The sequence below is a fragment of the Taurulus bubalis genome (genome assembly GCF_910589615.1).
Source record: "Taurulus bubalis genome assembly, chromosome: 10".
Lineage (NCBI taxonomy): Eukaryota > Metazoa > Chordata > Actinopteri > Perciformes > Cottidae > Taurulus > Taurulus bubalis.
In genome coordinates, this window is record NC_136598.1 from 9,656,945 (window position 1) to 9,670,540 (window position 13,596).

Sequence of the window (13,596 nt, forward strand, 5' to 3'; positions counted from 1 at the left end):
TTATAGCCACAGCAGGCAGCTATTTTCAGCAAAAAGCTCTGATAAACCCGTAGGCTCTCTGCCCAGCTCCAAGTGGCAGACAGACACAGTTGTAATTTGTATAGAAAAATTACCATATTTTCCATAGCTTTTGACATACAATGAGACTTCCTTTTTATCGTAGACGCCTTAAAAATAAAAGCATCTCATCTTAACGCAGGTAAAACACACATTTCTAAAGCCAGAACACAAATTGGGGGGAGAAGGAGAGACGGGAACGCGCAGCCTTGGGCCAACTGAGAATGGCCCCTCCGGAAGTCTTTTTTAGGATGCTGATTGGATAAATTGTACGTCACTCATTTATTTCTTTAATCAGTGATTGGCGAAACTGCTTATTAGACCTGTCTTTCTTGGGCCAAATCGATCTGGCCCCAGCACGTGCACGACGCAGCAGACGTGCACGGGGGCAGCTGATAGGTGCACTAGCACAGAGGACAAGCAGGAAAGCATCTATTTTGCGCAGATATCCTATTTTACAAATATTACTGGGTATATTCCATAGCTCAAAAACACAAATATTGACAATTTGTATAATTTATTAATATTATTATATGTCTTATAATTGATAATATTATATTTTATATATGTTATTTTTTTGGGTGGCCCAAGATGGGCCCTCTATTGGCTGGCCGCCACTGGTGCCAAGTATTAATGCACTATAACGCAGTCCATTACTTTTTACTTTAATGATTGTTTAATTCAACATGCGTCCAACCTTCTCCATAAACTATAACACTGAGACTAGTCTCATTTATTTGAATTACAATTAAGAAATACATTTGTGGGAAAACTGAAGAATATTATCATTTAAGAGACCATTGATTCTCACATTATGATTCAAGGTGCTCATATTTTTTCTGACAAACGTAACACTGAAGGAATATTGTTATACTCTAGACTCAAAATGTCTGACTTGAGCAATATTATATCTAATGAAGGAACTGGGACATACAAATACTTATGCGAGCTGAATCATTTTAAAGATGGCATATTCACATGAAAATCCTTCACTTTTTGGCTTTAAGCCATAGAGAAAAAAGATGCTCCTCTACATTTGATAGAGGCACATGACTATCACAGATACTGATGAATTATGTATCTTCTCTATTGTTATATTTGGTGTGACATGTAAACACAGCAATTTGGTTTTAGTTTGAATAGGTCTGAACATTGAATGTATGGCTTTGGAACCTCATAACCTACTAAGAAATGTGGTGGCTTCAACTGAATACAGGAAGACAACAGTTAAAAATCCAGCTCCAGCTATTCTCACATTGACTTTCCTTTATTAGGAATTCAGTGCCAGCGCCAGGGGAATAAAGGTTCGCTATTTGTGACGAAATGGTCACACTCTGAGACTCGGCACTTTGCAGCTCGATGGGAGAGTGTTTTACCTATGGATACCGTGTGCAGTCCCGTGCTGGATAATGTTGTAAACTGTGGAAAAACTGAGTTCAAGGTGTGGAGATGTGGTTCCAGTGCCAGCATGGAGCAGAGTCAGAGGGATAACGTCATCAAAATAACATTTGTAGACAAGGGCACAGAGGACGGCTGCTTCTGCCTCATCAATAACAGGAAAATAGATCAAAGTTTTGATTTTGCCCATACCTTCAACTCCGTTAATGACTTCCTGAAATGAATTGTTCATTTTTTATAGGCGCACAATTCATTTGTAATTTGTGGTCTCATCTCGCCTCCTCGCTGCAATCTCGAGTGGAAGCAGACACAAGAGATGTGCGGTGAATACTGCATCCACAGGATTTTGGCTCTCTATTCCCGCCCGTCCAACTTTCTGCAACTCGCTTGTTATAATCATAGGCGTGACTTTCATTGCCTATTAATATTGTGGCAGAGGAGCTCTGCTCCTTTTTGGTGAAACCTTCCCCTTTTTTTCAGCATATTCTGGAAATGGTGACAGAGTGGCAAAGGAGGCATGTGGCATCATTGGTTGGACTTTAAAGGTTTACATTTGGCAAGTACTGCCTGTATCCACTAAGCTCAACACAGGGAGCAGCTGCTGAGAAATGGCGCTGTTACTTCAGCCCATCATCACCAGCCCCAGGGCATTCACAGGCCAGTCTGAGTTTGGCTTCAGGGCTATAGGGGAGAGAGTGCACTTAACTCAGCTGGCTGAAAGAGGCTTTCTGTACTGGGGGGGCAGGGGGGTCTGATATGGACACCAGCTGGCTACAGGAACTTAAGTGAGATAAATTGTAAAGTAGTTAGTCTATCCTTTTCAGTTGAAGGTAACAGTGGTGTATTTCTCCAGATATGCCCATAGTCGCACATTGTTGAGGGAGGGAGGCAGGTTTACATCCCGTGGTATGGACCTGAAAGAGCTGGCGTTGGTATGGAAACATTAAGATGCTGCTAAACTTGTGCTGCAATATTTTAGAAAACTTGTAAACTATGCAACGATGAAACATTTTCAAACGCATGTGTTTTGTATACACACATATTCAAACAGTTCAAATTGTCTCACAAACCTCTCCTATGGTTGGTGTTCACGAATTTCATCCAAAGTGACACATACTCCCATTTAATAGTTGGTAGAATGACAAGTTAAGTACTTTAATTTATTGGGGAAGTATGAAACATTATAATGAATGTACTTCTTTATGTTTGTATTGTAGCTTGAATCATCGGTTTATAATTCCTGTTTCCATTCATTGCTGTTCAAAGAAATAATTTTGATTGACCATCACTAGTTCTATGCTTAAAAGAACAAATATGGGCATCCCGTTAAAATGTATGACTGTTAATTACACCGGAATTTGTAAAAATAATTCATTAATCAGTGAAATTGATTTTTTTTTATTCATTTGGAATGACATGCGAGTGTGACCAATGATTTAGGAAATTGTGTTCATCACTAACTGTGTGGTCAAATAGTTGTTAATGGGTGATAAGTGATATCACTGATGGGGTACAATAAAGGGGCTGCTTATTCTACTGATGGATATCTTCTTCCCCAGTCATTTTAATGCGGGTGTGTATACATGGGCACGCGGCAATATCTTGCTGGCATCAACTCAGTGAGTACTTACTGGAAGGATAAAAAAATATATCATTTATTATTAGAATCTCCACTATTTTCCTTCATGTGGAGTACAGAAGCCGTTGTTTGGAAATGAAGACGGGTGTATGATGTTTTTATATGTTACCAACAACACAGTGAGGAGACACTCCAGGTGAAAAGGGTTTTAAAAAACTACTAACAAGTATCACCACGAGACTTCCCCAGTTGATTCCTTACTTAAAATATAAATATGCAAATGGAGTATTCTCCCATCAAAAATCTAAACATTAGATTAAGCCAGGTTTAAAATAGTATTTCTTATTGTTGAACTATTAGAGTCAACGTTTTTTACTGAGGGGAATGTTGGATGTGTCTTTATCATTCAATAAGTCAAAAAATTAAAAACATTTAAAACAGTCATGATAAAAAAAAAAAAAATGCCATGTTTCAAGGAAGCTATGAATGATGGATGAATAAAACCCTCTGCAAAAACCTTCAGAATTTATATGGGAATGACACGAGTAAGTCTGGTAAGTGCTCCTGAAGTGGAGATTTCTGGCTCACAGTATTAGAAAATCCTCATTTATAGAAAACAGATTTTAAATGAAGATTGGCATTTGGGGGGCGGGGTCTATTTGCATAAATGTAATTCAAAATAATAATACTATTTATAAGTATGTTCTCCTTGGTGTATAATCACCTGAAAATCAGAATTGTTGTATTCCGTACAATGAGCCTCAGGAGCTGGTCCTTTACATGGAGCTGGTCGCCATGTTTCTACAGTAGCCTAGAAAGGACAAAGCACATGCTGGCAAGCACCTAGATATGGACATTTTCTTTTTCATTTTTTTCTGCATGCCTGTCATACGAGAGAAGTTTCAGTTAGTTGCAATCTGCAACCTCACAGCTAGATGCCGCCAAATACTACATGCTGCGTCTTAAAGGTGTATTGTAAAACGTCATACATGTTGTAAGACACTACAGGGAAATAGGGTACATTTGTTTAACTAATAGACTAATGTGAAACCTCTCCATTTGATAATTTATTTTTACATTTTTTAAACGAGACATTATGTAATGCAAACCTTTGGTGAATTTAGGAGAATTCTACAGATGCAAATAAACAAAGTATAAAAAGCTAGAGGTGTATTTTTAGATGTTTTCTTTCCACTGTCTGAAAGAAGACATGTTATGGAAGCAAAATAGCACAACATCTCGAAATTGACCAGTGCATGAAACGCAATGTTTTTGCCTTTAGAGTCGGTGTTACCTGAATCAAATCCTTTGGCTCACTATATTTACTCTGACATTCAGCAGTCACACTGAGAGAAAGCTATAGCAACTCTTGCACGGTTATCGCCGTTTACTGTCATTTCCCTCTCCTCCCACACGTAACAGCCAGACATGAATGCAGTTGATGTTCTTCTTCGGGGGGGTTGTCAAAAAAGCAAAGGAGTGAAATCTATTCAACATCACTGACGATATATAACATGGTATGTGTCCATCAGATTATGTTTTCACTGGTGGGTTTTTCAATTTCGACTCATCCACCTGTGTGTGTGTTCCCTGTGGTTTGAAGGTATGAGCTGCTACAGAAGCAGCTTTCCCAGCTGGAAGAGGCAGAAGGAGGCTATGACCAGTTCACAAGCAGCTACAAGACCTTCGGTGTGCAGCGACAGCCTGACGACAGCCTGTTTTTTAGAGAGTGGGCTCCTGCTGCAGAGGCCCTCTTCCTCACCGGGGACTTCAGTAAGTAGCCTGAGGAGAACTCCTGTCAGCTCCTGAACATATCAGCGGTGTGATGTCCAGGTAGTTTCTCTCAAGCTTGTTCTTGAGTTTTAGTGCTGCTCATTTATTATTCACTCATGCATGTTAAGGTGTCCCAATTCTTACAAAATGTAACCCAATATGAATGTGAACACCCTAGATTTCAAGCTGAAACTCGACGCGTTAACCTCCATAGTGATTGTTTTCGCCATCCGTTCATTAGTACAAACTAATGAGTCTTTTTTCCGTTCAGAAATCTTCTTTTGTTTGTGTTCTTAAAGAAGCATGCAGCAGGTTGATGGATGAAAGTGTCCTTCTATCCAGTTGTATAATTGCAATCCATTTTTTGATTAATGAAAAGACATGACACTTAAAAATAAAGTTACATTCACTGTTGGGGCCAGAAAAGGACAAAGAGGTTTCAGGGCTGGAACAGTAGAGGAAGGTTGCATATCTTCGCGGTGCATTCAATAAGAAATGTGACATTGCTGATCTCTTCAACACAAAGGGTCCACAAATTAAGAAAAAGCGGAGAGAACCGCGGCACAAGGGTAGCAGCCCTTTTCATCAACCAACCTGGAAGTAGGAAATGTGGAAAATATTGATTACACAGGATATACTTTTATACTGAAGAGGGTTCTTTTGAATGTGGGAGTGTTTGTTAATATTTCAGTAGCTGGTTATTTCATCATCGCCTGCAAAGTTGTTGAGAGTGCAACCTCTGTGTGTGCGCTGAAATCTCTTATTCCCCCCGGTGCCAACTTTGAAAGTAATTTCAGGTTAATAGTCTTTTGAGTGTTATTTTCTATTAATGTGGGCTGTGAAAATGCTGCAAGATTATTTATTTTTGTCATCATTAACAAGATTAAATGAGACTTGCTCTCATCTATCAAGCAGATATACAAGGTTATACAAGCCCTCAGTGTCATTTTCTTTCCTTTATCAAATATATTAATGCTTCTTTTACACATGCCAGTAGTAATATATTACAGACAAACAAAAAATATAATAACAGAAAGAAAAAAAGGATGGTGAAATAATTCAAACCTGTGCACATAACTCTGTGCCACAGCTATTCTAAACTGACACCCTGCAGGTAATGATAAAGAAATGCAAACGCTAATAATAATACCCTCAGATGGATGTTGTGTGCAAAACCGGAGATTTGTCAATTTGTTTATTGTCCCTACACATTTTTTTGTGCTAGTTAGTTCTGTTGCTGCCATTCCCTCTTTCCATAATTTCCCCGTTCCTTTTTCTTTTTTAATTATCTTCCCAGGACCTTGGGCAGCAGCTCAATTCCAACATTCAATTCTGTGAGAGATTACATTTTGACACGGCTCAGTCATATTATTTGATTTCAATTTCATAGTAAATGTGGAAACAGCCCAGCAGCCCAAGTCATGAATATGGTGCAGGTTGGATGCATAATGCACTATTTCTGTGGAGCAGTTTAAGCAAAGGGAGATAAATAAATTGTGAAAAAAATATGGCTGTGCCTGCCCTGCCAGTGAAAAGTGCTGGTGTGGTGCCCGGTCACTTCTGGAGCATCTCCTGTGATTCATTTCCCATCCTGCGGTTATTTCTGCTCATGAATAGCAAACAGATGTGGATTGCTGAATAAAAACGACATCCTAAATTGACACGCCGAGGTGGATGTTTTGCGTCCTCATATATTCCCGTCAGTCAATGACAATTGGTAATGTGGTATCAGCAGGTTACGAATGTAACCCCTCTTTGTCGTTCCCTCAGAGATATAATTCAATGAGCAGTGAAGTGGTATTTTATCAGTTTTGCTTTTAGATGACTGAGCCCGCCCGCTGCTTTTCTCACTGTTGCGAAAGTCGCAGGATGCAGGCGAGCAGTGCGGAGTATGAAAACAACCAGACAGATTATGCATAACGAGAGAGCGGGGGAGAGATATTGCGATCACTTCATACCAAGTGAGATTCATGTTCCCGTCTTGGGCATCTATGATCGTATGGCTCTCTTTGATCACTACACTGCTAATCAGAATGATGTCTGGCTCTGTGTTGTAAACCAATTAATTTGACGTGATTTGAATCCTTGCCGTATTCCCCCTATAGATGACTGGAACAAATTCTCCCACCCCTACACCAAGAAAGAGTTTGGCAAGTGGGAACTGATTCTACCGCCCAAGCATGACAGGACACCAGCTGTGGACCATGACACCAAACTCAAGGTAGAGAACAGAACATCTTCATGCCTATTGCCGCGCCCTCAGCAGGTTGTCATCTTGCCACGGTACGGGGACGTGTCACCGTAATGTGCGAGGGAGATTCCCTGTCAGGTGTGGTGTCTTATTGACCAAGTGAAAACCTGGCGTGTCGCCGTCAACAACATGTCATACTCTCAGCGCGCGAGAAGGGAGATTACTGCATGTACACAATCTGCACAGTGGAGGGTAGATACACCTGAGGAGCCCAGCTGATTGGCTTTTATTTCAGCTCGTGCCAGTGCTCCCTCGGGACACGTTGCTGTGTTTGTCTGTGCAAAAAAAACAAACTCTCCATGATTGTTTTTAAGCTCTAGTAAATAATTCATCAGGGTTAAATGCAAAAGATGCAATGCCCATTATGCATTGTCTCCCAAGCAAATAGCGTGAATGAGAAATTATCCTGAAATGAGATGCCAGGCGCGGATCGGACGGCGCCGTGGCACCACTCTCCTTGGGACCGGGTCATCGCTGGCACACTCCCGCGCCCTGGACAGGTTGCCCAGCTCCCATTGTCAGCGGAGGTCAGTCTAAGGACGATAAGAAGCAGATGGAAAAGCTGGCACCTGGCCTTTCTTTGTGCACCCCCCGCTGCCTATGAATGGCTGTCTTGCTGCGAGCTCCACTTCAGAATTAGTTCCACAGCACTCCCTCGTGGAAGCACGAGCCTCGCTCCAATCACTCTCGTGTAGAGCAGCTTGCCCTCCTCTCCCCTTTGTTCGGGGCCCAATTTGTCTCCATAAACAAGCGGTGCCCTTTTGTGGGTACAGTACTTACAATGAGCTCCTTATGTTGAGAGTATTGTTAAGTTCAAAAACCTTTGGGCGATCGTGCGAAGAGAGCTCCAGAATTTGATAGGTTATAATAAAACTGATTTAATAAAAAAAGTTGATGATGATTAGCATACAGTTCTCGCCGCAAGGTTGCCTCGTTTCAGCAATCCACAGCCCATTCACAGTCCAACCTGCAAATAGTTCCTGTCTCTTGCGTCCACGAATGCACACCGAACAAAGGTTTCGCGTTGTTAAATACCCCTCCGTTGCTGAGCTTATTCGTTTCACAGGGGCGGAGTCTTCCTCTTCTCCGGCCACAAAAAAACAAGGTCCGGTAACAAAAACAGTCCGACACTCTAGTAGCTTCCCTACTTCCGGTGTCTAAAAGTCCTCACTCCGCCCTCCTGATCAACTAACAAAAAGTAGTCCCTCCTAAAGGCAAAGGTTAGTTGGCACCCCCTTAAAGGAACAGTTACACAGTCCTATCACATGCAGCATCCATCTTGTTTTACACATTTCATGCATACCTGAAACGCCTCTGTGACAAAAACAACAACAACAGTGTCTTCCTACCATTACTAATACACATTTCATACGGCTTCAATAATATCCCTCTTATGCGTTGCAATTTAAACATAGACTATCTTTATTCACCAGTGCAAGTCATAATACACCTATTACAATTCTACAGTATGCAAGACTTTAGAGAAGTGAACGGAGGTGTTATCAAAGTAATCAAATGGCCACTTTTACATTTTTCTAACTTCTCGCATATTGCCTGGCTCTGAGTTGTTTTTTTCTTTTCATGCAACCCCTCACCCAGCAGTCAGATTTTTCTTTAATATTCCTAATGCTGGCCAATTTGTCTGAAGGACCACTGCTCTCTCAGGCTTTATGCCAGTCCATTTATCCAACTATCTTTTACTAATCCTATAAACTGTGAAGCATGTCATAAGGGGAGCAGGCAGCTAACCCCTAGGTGGCCCGGCCATAATGAAAAAAGCCCAGAGGGGGGTCTGGCCAACGACTCGCTGGCAGGTGGCATTGGAACAGTCATTACTTCGCAAAAGTAGCCAGAATTAGTTGGGTTCTAATGCCTGTTTCTGCAGGGGACAAAACAGGGCGAACACATACTGCGGGTAACGCTACAGGATCGATTTCTCGTTGGCTTTTTCCAACTCTCACGCTGGCTTCCTCCTTTTTGCTTTTTGACTGATGGAGGCAAAATAACTTTTCATTTAGATTTCCAAACTATACTTATTTGACCCCCTACCAGTCCTGAATTGCAAACATAATAGATGAGAGGCGAAGGATAATGATTTAGATTTCCTCCTTTTTCTAAATTGCTCCCTGGCTCAAATCCCCTCTCAAGACGAGCCAGTGAGTGGCTTTGTTAATACCAAGAGAGGACAATAAAAAGAACACACCATTGAATCCAGATTCCCCACAACAACTTATCTGTTCAATACTATAGCTTATGTATTGTGTCTCTGGGAGCAAAGCATAATGGTTTAAAGCTGTGATTTTTATTTTATCGGAGAGCAGGGAGCTGCTTCTTGGAAGAGCAGTGGTTTTCATGTTGACATGTTGAAAAATGTTTGGTTTATTGGTTGAACAATCTGCACCTTCCTTCCTGTATAATATATGAGGAGTAACAGCACAGTTTTATGATGTAAGCATTTCCTGGCTGGAAGATATAAATAAATGCTGATGTTTAAAGTTTAAGACGTCACAGAAGCCCCTGAAGCCCAGGCCTCTAAAACTTGAGGACTATTATTTCAGCCTAATTCTTTTTTTTTCTTTGCAATGATCTTTTCATTATGACATTACTTTTTTCCATTCTACTTTAGTTTGAATACTATGTGTCTGACCTCTGAGCTTATGTAAAAAAACCCTCGTGTCCCCTCTCTGTCATTGTTTAAATGCCCTTGCTATAACACAACACTCATTTGTCTTTTTTTCTTTCTCTCTAGGTGGTTGTTCACACCAAGAAGGGTGACCGGCTGTACCGAATTTCTCCCTGGGCAAAATATGTGACCAGGGAGGAGAAGTCTGTCGTCTACGACTGGGTTCATTGGGATCCCCCTCAGCCCTATACTGCAAGTTATTTTAATGTTTTATTTGAAAAAAAAAAAAATGTTTCCTTTATGTTGTTGTTCTTATATTTGATTGATTTATTCCTGATTTATAGAAAGGTAAAAATCTGAAAAAAAGGATTTGAAAAACACCAATGCAGTGCAATCATTCATACAGACTGGTTGTTTTCCCCAAATGTTTTGTTACTGGAAGGGTTTTCTGAAACGCCAATATTGAAAGAGAACATTGTTTAATGTAAACAGCATAATCTGTGTCTCTTTCCAACAGCACAATTTAACAAATGGTTGGATTTGGATGCCAAGGACGGTAACATTGGTGTGGAAATCAGTTTAAACTGAGCAGATCCTTTTTTTTCGGGGGGGGGGGGGGGGTATAAAAACATTGAGGCATAATTCTAAAAGCCTCATCACAACTTTCATGGTTTGATGGCTAAAATAGATTAAAAAGAAAATGCTTTGTCAAGCTAGCCTCCTCTGTAATGTCACTAAAATGCCTTTATGTTGGGTCTCCTCGGTGTCCGCTTGCAGTGTGAAACATACCATTCCATTTGAAATCAGTCTTACGTCTCATATCCATTGTTGACGGGGTTGCTTGATGGTGAGAGGGTCTGAATGTGTCTCAATCCCTGACGCCCTCAGCACAAGTGTGCACAAGCAAAACAATAAGAGGCTATTAAAGACCACTGTGCCTTTCTATCGCTTGTTATTTAGCACCATTTTAATTAGAGGAGCCCTTGTACTGGCAGTATATTCGCATTATTCACAAGTGGCTCAATCATGCACTTCAAATAGTGGGTTTGTGAGGCCTGCTGGGTAGCCATCAGGAAATGTGTTCTTTGTATGAAACGCATCCTGTTGCCATTGTGTAACACAGACCGTGTGAATCATAGATCTCTTCATGTTTAATTAACATGTGCAGCACCGTTATCTGCCTTGAAAACCCACACTGTGTATTTGACCTTTATGGATCATAATTACTCACAGAATGTACTGTATTTTCTTTTTTTGTTTTAAATTTTTCTGAAAAAGTGTTATGATTTCTTGTTGTATTTTTGGGTTCCTCTCCAGCAAATCCACCCTCGGCCAAAGAAGCCCACGAGCCTGAGAATATACGAGGTCCACGTAGGCATCGCTTCACCGGAGGGAAAGGTCGCCTCATACACCAACTTCACGACCAACGTGCTGCCTCGTATAAAAGAACTGGGTAAGACGCAAGGCTCCATGAGATTATTCTCTACCCTTTTGGCATCTCTCGTATTCCGTTGGCTACTCAAGTCTGAGAAAAGCGCACGGCAATCATCCTGCTGTGATCCTCTTCATCTGAGTGTCAGTGAGAGCTTTTGTTGACTCAACTTGAGAACATTTTGTATCTCTTCGAGCCAAGAACAGAGAGAAAGTGGAGCATTGAGGTGATCAAATCAGAGCCAGCAATGTGCTCATGGGAAAAAAAAAACTATTTGAGGGGTTCGTCGAGAGCCATTTCTTTCCTGTGCCATCTCTGTCAACACTGTCCCTCCAGTAGCAGTGTTTTCAGTGGCAGACCTGTCACTCTCCCTTTGCTCAAAGCCACACCAGCAAGTCAACATCCTGTTTACTGGCGTGCCCTCGAGGGACCGCTGACCGTTACAGTGTTTTGTAAAGAGGGCTCCACAACACTAGTCGCACACAACACGGCAAATGTGGCTCCGAAACTGATAACTTATTCCTTTCTCTTTTCTTTCTTGACCTTGACTCCCACAGTTAATACAAAACTTTGTATAATTCAGCTAAATAAATACCATAAAGACAACCTCTAACGGATATTATCATAAACTGTCACAATTAGTTTGCCATCAATGCAGCTGCAACTGTATTCTTTATAGAGCACTATATTTCAACTCTCCTGCTGACTCACTTCTGATTTGTTTGTTCAGATTAATTAACTATAATCCTCTGAGGTGTTGGTTGTCTGGCTTATTGATTGTTTGAAACTCTGGTTAAATGTCAGTCGCCGTTGCAGCTGTCTGAGTTTAACTAAATAGGACAATTTTTTTTTTTTTATATTGCGAATCTTTTACCAAGATGACTTATGACAATGTGTGTATGTCAATAAATTCAGTTTATTTAGCCTTACTTGATCTTAATATATAACAGAACAGTTTTTCCCCATGGGCTACTTGAATTCATTAAGTGACTGTGACTGTTAATGCTTCTGCATTTCCCTTCATCTCTAAGACAATATTCATCACATCTTTGTTTACTTAGTAAAGCAGACAGAGGACATGTGGTAAAAGACTTGAAATTATTTTGACATTTTTGCAGGATTTAATCAATTTAAAAATAAAATATCTTTTTTAAAAATACAAAAGAAATTTGCACAGATCCAACACAAATTGGATTTCTTTTAATTTTCCTTAAAACTAAAAATATTTCCGAAAACATGTGATTAAATAAAACGTTCATATTAGGCTGCCTCACATAGAGGTAATTAGAATAGACTTGCCCCCAGACCATGAAGAAAAATAATGTGTAAACATGTCTTGCTAACAACTAAAAATACACATATTATGATGAACATGAGTATGATATGTCCTCTTTACAACAAACAAATGCTAAGAATGACTATAGTATAGGACTAGAGAATGACCATACGTCCATAGTGTTGCTTACAGCTATAATGAAGATTAGTTATACTCCAAAGAAATATCAATAAATGTTGTGCTTTGACTTGTGAGCAATTTACGTGTTCTCATGACACATGTGATTTATGAACTGCAAGGTGTGATGCATTTTCATAATAACTCAATTTATAATAAAGAGCTAGATTCAAAAGGAACTTTCAACTCCCTATGGTGGTTTGCAATTCTGCTTATATGAGCGATGTCATTATTTTCCATTCAAATACAGCCTGCTGCACTGACATTATTAAAAGGCACAGATATAACTGGCACGGAAAACCAGGATCAATCTGATGAATGCCGTTTCCTTGGTTGTGTCATTCTGTTTAGTGGGAAAGGGAACAGTCAGAGTAAATGCTGTCAAAGAATCTACCTGCAGCAGCTGAGGGAATCTGCACAATAGGATTCTTCAGGAGGCTAAACTCCAGCATCTCTAGACAGTTGCCTCTGCCAGCCATTCCATTTTCTTGACTGAGAGAGTGTGTGTATTTATAAATATAAAAAACAGAAACTTCCTCTCACCCCAGCGCTTTGTCACACCCCTTCAAAAGCCAACTTTTGTTTTGTCTCTAGCTCTCTCTAGCCTGAAAAGAAGCTGCGATATATATATATATATATATAAAATGTGCTCCACAACAGTGAAAAACCGCAGGGCTTCCCTCTGGAGTGCTCAGTGGCAGTTTAAAAGCCTGTTGTTCTCTTATTCATAGAAGCAGTTCGTAGCTCGTTTGAAATGTTGTACATGACCTCCTGACTCTGATAGCTTGTGTTTCCTTGTAGCCAAGGCTTGTCTTTGGGATACCAGAGCTCGTGTCAAAAAGGAAATGACTGGAGCTCACATATACAGTGTGACTGACAGGGGTCAAATAGTATTGAGTCCTGCTGTCCAACAGTAATGTGGCCAAATGCATCAGAACAGTAGAGACCTTTTCAGGTAATGCTTTCCGTCTCCAGAAATGTTGTCTTGTTTTATTCCATCCAACCAAGCACACGCATCATTAGAATATTT

The 13,596-nt window shown here is 40.4% G+C and overlaps 1 protein-coding gene across 1 annotated transcript in view; it reads left to right on the forward strand.

Annotated features, from left to right (window-relative positions):
• The window catches only part of gbe1b (glucan (1,4-alpha-), branching enzyme 1b), an 85,104-nt gene that overhangs the window by 6,106 nt on the left and 65,402 nt on the right, over nt 1-13,596 (forward strand). The window contains exons 2-5 of the mRNA XM_079225369.1: nt 4,638-4,807; nt 6,913-7,028; nt 9,808-9,933; nt 10,999-11,134. Of these exons, the coding sequence (XP_079081495.1) occupies nt 4,638-4,807; nt 6,913-7,028; nt 9,808-9,933; nt 10,999-11,134 (548 nt within the window). The remainder of the gene's footprint in view (nt 1-4,637; nt 4,808-6,912; nt 7,029-9,807; nt 9,934-10,998; nt 11,135-13,596) is intronic.